This window comes from Chiloscyllium plagiosum, unplaced genomic scaffold (genome assembly GCF_004010195.1).
Source record: "Chiloscyllium plagiosum isolate BGI_BamShark_2017 unplaced genomic scaffold, ASM401019v2 scaf_14799, whole genome shotgun sequence".
NCBI classification, from domain to species: Eukaryota; Metazoa; Chordata; class Chondrichthyes; order Orectolobiformes; family Hemiscylliidae; genus Chiloscyllium; species Chiloscyllium plagiosum.
This window is the reverse complement of record NW_025213281.1, coordinates 18,360-24,721: the sequence shown is the minus strand read 5'-3', so window position 1 is coordinate 24,721 and position 6,362 is coordinate 18,360. Positions and strand designations below refer to the sequence as shown.

At 50.6% G+C, this 6,362-nt stretch overlaps 1 protein-coding gene across 1 annotated transcript in view; it reads left to right on the top strand.

The window, feature by feature from the left end:
* The window catches only part of LOC122547596 (cerebellin-3-like), a 7,327-nt gene extending 6,177 nt beyond the window's left edge, over window positions 1-1,150 (top strand). Inside the window, exon 2 of the mRNA XM_043686201.1 lies at window positions 527-1,150. Within this exon, the coding sequence (XP_043542136.1) occupies window positions 589-930 (342 nt within the window). The 5' untranslated portion in view covers window positions 527-588 and the 3' untranslated portion in view covers window positions 931-1,150. The remainder of the gene's footprint in view (window positions 1-526) is intronic.
* The last annotated feature ends 5,212 nt before the right edge of the window (window positions 1,151-6,362 follow it).

Sequence of the window (6,362 nt, the reverse complement as noted above, 5' to 3'; positions counted from 1 at the left end):
ATTTAGCACGACCAATCCACCCTAACCTGCACATCCCTGGGCACCACGGGGACAATTTAGCACGGCCAATCCACCCTAACCTGCACATCCCTGGGCACCACGGGGACAATTTAGCACGGCCAATCCACCCTAACCTGCACATCCCTGGACACCACAGGGACAATTTAGCACGACCAATCCACCCTAACCTGCACATCCCTGGGCACCACGGGGACAATTTAGCACGGCCAATCCACCCTAACCTTTACATCTGTGGATTGTGGGAGGAAACCCATGCAGACACTGGGATTGAATATGCAAACTCCACACAGACAGTTGCTGAGGCTGGAATCGAACCTGGCTCCCTGGCAGTAGGAGGCACCAGCGCTACCCACTGAGCCGCCGTGCAGCCCCAAAGAACCAAATGCTGAGAATTGGGGTGAGGATGGTGAGATAGTGTTTTTAACCAGTGATGAGATGACTTGTGCTGTGTGTTCATATTGAAGTGCTCACTCTCTCTCCCTCTCTGTCTCTCTGTCTCTGCCAGAGGCCCATGACCACCACGCTGCACTGTTCGCTGTCTCCTACTCGGAAGGTGATAATATCACCATGACGGGCGTCCCCTTCGTGTTTGACCAGGTTATTCTGAACCGAGAGGAAGGCTACAACAGCACCACTGGAATCTTCACCTGCCCCATCCAAGGCGTCTACTCCTTCGTCTACTCCTCGTTCCCAGGCAAAGGGATAGCGACCTCCGTCACCCTCATGAAGAACAACGTCGAGGTCAGCTCCATCTACAGCAACCTGCCGGAGGGCAGCACTCAGTTTTCTGAACGCACCGACCTGATTTTCCTGGAGAAGGGGGACAATGTGAGCGTGCAGCTCAAAAAAGGGGCCGTGCTGAGGCAGGCAGCCTCCCTGAACTTCCACGGATACCGGGTCTCTGATTAATCCCTCCCCTCCCCTCCCCGAGGTGTAGCCCCCGCACACCCCTGCCCCTTTCCCCCCTCCATTCTTCCCTTCACTCCCCCCCCCTCTTGCCTTGTGAGCTTCACTGTCGCCTGAGGTGGTCGGGTTTGCTCTGGGAGTATCAGGCTCTGCCGGCGTGCGTGGGCCCGGGAATGTTCGCTCGTGTTTCCCTGCTTCACGAATAAAGGAAAGCTGCATCGCAGGAATTCATGTGCGTGTGTGTCTTTCCACTCGAAAAGTCAGGAGGATGCCTCTCACACTGCCTCCCCTCCCAACCTGCTAGCCCCCCTCAATAAGATGATGGCTGGTCTGATTATAGCAGCGACATATTGTTGCCTCCTCCAATAAACTTACAACTCCTCGCTTCACAATAATCTGTCTATCCCCTGCAGGAAAATGGTCAAGGCCCTTTCGGAGTGTGGGGGAGAGTACTTGAATTGAATTGGATTGGATTGGATTGGATGGGATTGAATTAAATTGAATTGGATTGAATTGAATTGAATTTATTGTCACGTGTACCCAGGCACAGTGAGAAAGTTTGTCTTGTGAGCAATATAGACAAATCACAGAGTTAAGTCGTATTGATGAGTAAGTAATAGGTAAACAGCGGTAAACAAAAACACAGGCCCAGGCGAATATTAAGAGTTTGTGAGTCCATTCAGTATTCTAACAACTGTAGGGGAGAAACTGTTGTGAAACCGGCTGATGCGTGTGTTCAGGTATCTGTACCTTCTTCCTGATGTTAGAGGTTGGAGTTCAGGTGCACGGTTCTCTGGAAGTGGAGTCCCAGGGCAGTGAAGAAGGCTTTTGGCACACTGGCCTTCATCAGTCAGAGCATTAAGTATAGGAGTTGGGAAGTTATGTTGCAGCTGTACAGGACACTGGTGAGGCCGCACTTGGGGTATCGTGTTCAGTTTCGGTCACCTTGCTACAGGAAGGATGTTATTAAACTGGAAAGAATGTGGAAGAAATTTACAAGGATGTTGCCAGGACTCGAGGGTGTGAATTATAGGGAGCGGTTGGACAAGCTAGGACATTTTTCTTTCGGGTGCAGGAGACTGAGGGGGTACCTTTATCGAGGTGTATGCGAGGCATGGAGAGGGTCTTTTCCCCAAGATTGCAGAATCGAGGACTAGAGAGCATCCGTTTAAGTAAAGACTAAAGGGGCAACGTTTTTACACAGTGGGTGTGGAACGAGCTGCCAGTGGAAGTGGCTGAGGCGTGGGCAGTAATAACATTTAAAAGGCATTTGGGCCAATACTTGGATAGGAAAGGATATGGGACAAGTACTGGGAAATGGGGGTTACCGTTGGATGGACATTTTGGTCAGCACGGACCAGTGTGGGCCGAAGGGCCTGTGTCTCCATGGCAATGGGGTTCTATGACTCTACCTTTTCAGGAAGAGAGGTCCGAAAATTCGCATCACATCGGAGAGAATCAGTTTTGCCTCTGGCCTGTTTCACCATCCTCTGCCCCCGATTTCAGAGAGCGCAATCCCTCAATCATGACCTTCTCTCAAAAAAGACATCTCGGCCATTGAGTGTTGACATTTATTTTATTTCTTCATCTTATCGTGTGATGGTGTTCCCATAACTAATGCCAACCTGACTGGTCTGTGCCTTCTTGGGTTACACATGGCCCCTTTCATAAACAGTGGCATCACCTTCCACAATAAAAATGGCCAAGCCCCTGGTGCAGGTGGCATTTCTGAAGTTGGTACTCAGGTGAAGACTGGAGGTTTCTACTCCAGAGACTCCATTGCCCCCATCCCAGGTCGTTGGTTTCCACATGAACCACAACTTCTCATTGTTCCCCCTTCCCTTCCGGAAGTTTCTCTGGCCATGCATTGATGTGCCCAACCAGGGAGGAACTGACTCACATGCCCACCTCGGTTGGATATCCCTTGAGGTATTGACTACCCACTGCTCATACCTTTCTGATCTGCCAACCAGAGTCGAGGGTGTGGTGCTGGAAAAACACAGCAGGGTCAGGCAGCATCCGAGGAGCAGGAGAATCGACGTTTCGGGCAGGAGGCTCGTGGCTTGGGGAGAGGGATGCTGAGAGATAGATGGGAGGGGTGTAGAGTCGGGGGCAAGGTCGCTGAGAAAGCAAGAGGTGGATGAAGGTGAGGGAGGAGGTGATAGGTTGGAGAGGAGGGTGGAGCGGATGGATGGGAAAGGTGATGGATAGGTCAGGAGGGCGGTGCTGAGTTGGAAGCTTGGGAATGGGATAATGCTGGGGGGGGGGTAAATGAGGAAGCTGTTGAAATCCATATTTGTCCCGTGTGGTTGGAAGATCCCAAGGTAGTATATGAGGCGTTCTTCCTCCAGGAGGTAACAGTTTGGCAATGGAGGAGGCCCAGGACCTGCATGCCTTTGATGGATTGGGAGGGGGAGTTGAAGTGTTCAGCCGCGGGTTGGTGGGTGCGGGTATCCCAGAGGTGTTCTCTGAAACAATCTGCAAGAAGGCGTCCTGTCTCCCCGATCTAGAGGATCTTCCTAGCGGCCTCAGTCTGTTTGCCCAGAGTGGTCTCAGGCTCTACTGCTTTCCCTTGAGCCAGACACCACGGACTGCTGGGTTTCCTGGACCTGCTGCCGTTTTGCCTCTTGACGCATGGTCACCCGTTCTCCTGCCGTGTCCTTCCTGCTGACCCCTCACGGCATAGAGTGCTGTATATCCAGCTGTCCCAGAACCCCTTTCCTTCATCTACGGTGTCTGGTGAAGGGAGTCAGTGTCCTGAACCAATCCTGTGGCTCTCAAGGCATGCTGTCCTTGGGAACGCCATGCAGGTAGAGTCAACGGAATGGAAAGGGGCCCTTCGACCCAACTTGTCTATGCCGCCCAGTGTTCACAATGAAATTCCTCCCATTTGCCTGCATTTGGCCTTAAGACCATAGGAGCAGAAATCAGGCCCCCATTCGGCTCCGCTCCGCCATTAAATCATGGCTGATACGTTTCTCAACCCCCCATTCTCTCGCTTTCTCCCCATAACCTTTCATCGCCTTGATCCTCAAGAACCTATCTATCTCCAGCTTTAAACATACTCAATGACCTGACCCCCCCACAGCCTTCTGTGGCAATGAATTCCATAGATCCCCCGCTCTCTGGCTGAAGATGTTTCTCCTTATCTCTGTTCTAAAGGGTCATCCCTTTACTCTAAGGCTGTGCCCTTGGGTCCCACTCTCTCCTCCCAATGGAAACCCCCTTCCCAACATCCACTCTGTCCAGGCCCCCCCACCCCCCTTCCTTCTAAACCCCATCGAGTATAAACCTCGAGTCCTCAAAAGCTTCTCATTCTGGGACCATTCTCGTGAACCTCCTATGAACCCGCTCCAGGGGCCAGTCCATCCTTCCTGAGACATAGGGCGCACAGTGCTCTAAATATGGCCTGATCAGAGCCTCAGAAGTACATAAGACCATAGAACATTCCAGCTCAGTACAGGCCCTTCGACCCTCGATGTTGTGCTAAACTGTGAACTAATCTAAGCCCATCCCCCATACACTATCCCATGTGCTGATCCAAGGATTGTTTAAATCTCCCTAATGTGGCTGAGTTGACTACATTGGCAGGTAGGGCACTCTACGCCCTTACCACTCTCTGAGTAAAGAACCTGCCTCAGGCTACGTGTCTCAATTAAGTCACCTCTCAACCTCCTTCTCTCTAACAAAAACAGCCTCAAGTTCCTCAGCCTTTCCCCATAAGACCTTCCCTCCACACCAGGCAACATCCTGGGAAATCCCCACTGAACCCTATCCAAAGCTTCCACATCCTTCCTATAATGCGGTGACCAGAACTGTACACAATACTCCCAAGTGCGGCCGCACCAGAGTTTTGTACAGCTGCAGCATGACCTCGTGGCTCCGAAACTCAACCCATCTCCCAATAAACGCCAACACACCGTACGTCTTCTTAACAACCCGATCGACCTGGGTGGCAACTTTCAGGGATCTATGTACATGGACTGAGATCTCTCTGCTCATCTGCACTCCCAAGAATCTTAACAGTACACCTTATTCCTGTTACTCCTTCCAAAGTGAATCACCTCACACTTTTGAGCATTAAACTCCATTTGCCACCTCTCAGCCCAGCTCTGCAGCTTATCTATGTCCGTCTGTAACCCACAGCATCCATCAGCACTATCCACAACTCCACTGAACTTAGCGTCATCTGCAAATTTACTAACCCATCCTTCCACGCCCTCATTCAGGTCATTTATAAAAATGAGAAACAGCAGTGGCCCCAGAACAGACCCTGCGGTACCCCACAAGTAACTGATCTCCAGGATGAACATTTCCCATCAACCACCACCCTCTGTCTTCTTTCAGCTAGCCAATTTCTGATCCAAACCACTAAATCACCCACAATCCCATACCTCCGTATTTTATGCAATAGCCTACCATGGGGAACCTTATCAAACGCCTCACTGAAATCCATGTACACCACATCAACCTTCATATTTTAATTGTCCCATCCTCTGCAGTTTCCTTCCCCATCCTATGCATCCTAAATCTTGCATCGTAATTGCCTTTCCCCTAACTGGATCTCTTGCCCTCTGGTGTAGACCTATCCCTTTCCATCGCTAAAGTAATCATAATTGAATTGTGGTCACTATCACCAAAGTACCCACCTCCCTCCAAATCTAACATCTGGCCAGGTACATTACCCAGTATCAAATCCAATTTGGCCTCCCCCCTTGTTGGCCTGTCCACGTACTGTGTCAAGAAACCCTCCTGCACATATTCGACAAAAACTGACCCATCTAAAGTACTCGATCTGTAACATTTCCAGTAAATATTTGGAAAGTTAAAGCCCTCATCACAACTACCCCGTTACTCTCGTTCCTATCCAGAATCATCTTTGCTGTTCTTTCTTCTACATCTCTGGAACTATTTGAAGGCCGAGAGAAAACTCCCAACAGGGTGACCTCTCCTGTCCTGTTTCTAAACTCAGCCCAAACTACCTCAATAGACGAGTCCTCAAACATCCTTTCTGCCACTGCAATACTGCCCTTGACTAACAATGCCACACCTCGCCCTCTTTTACCATCTTACTGAAACATCTGAACCCCGGACCCTGCCACAACCATTCCTGTCCCTGCTCTATCCGTGTCTCTGAAATGGTCACAGCATTGAAATCCCAGGTACCAACCATGCTGCAAGTTCACCTATCTCCACACCACGACACACCACCATCCCCCACAAAACACTCCCTTTCCCTATCTTCGCCACCCCACTCCCGCATAAAACTTCCATTCCACACCCCACCCTCCAAAAAAATGCCCTTCCTTATCTCCCTCACCGCACTCCTCGCTACCACCACATAACAGTACCGTTTCTCTATTCAACCATTTACCCTCTTCTCCTATATCCAACTCATCCACTCACCAAACACCTCCCCTTTCCTTATCTCCCCC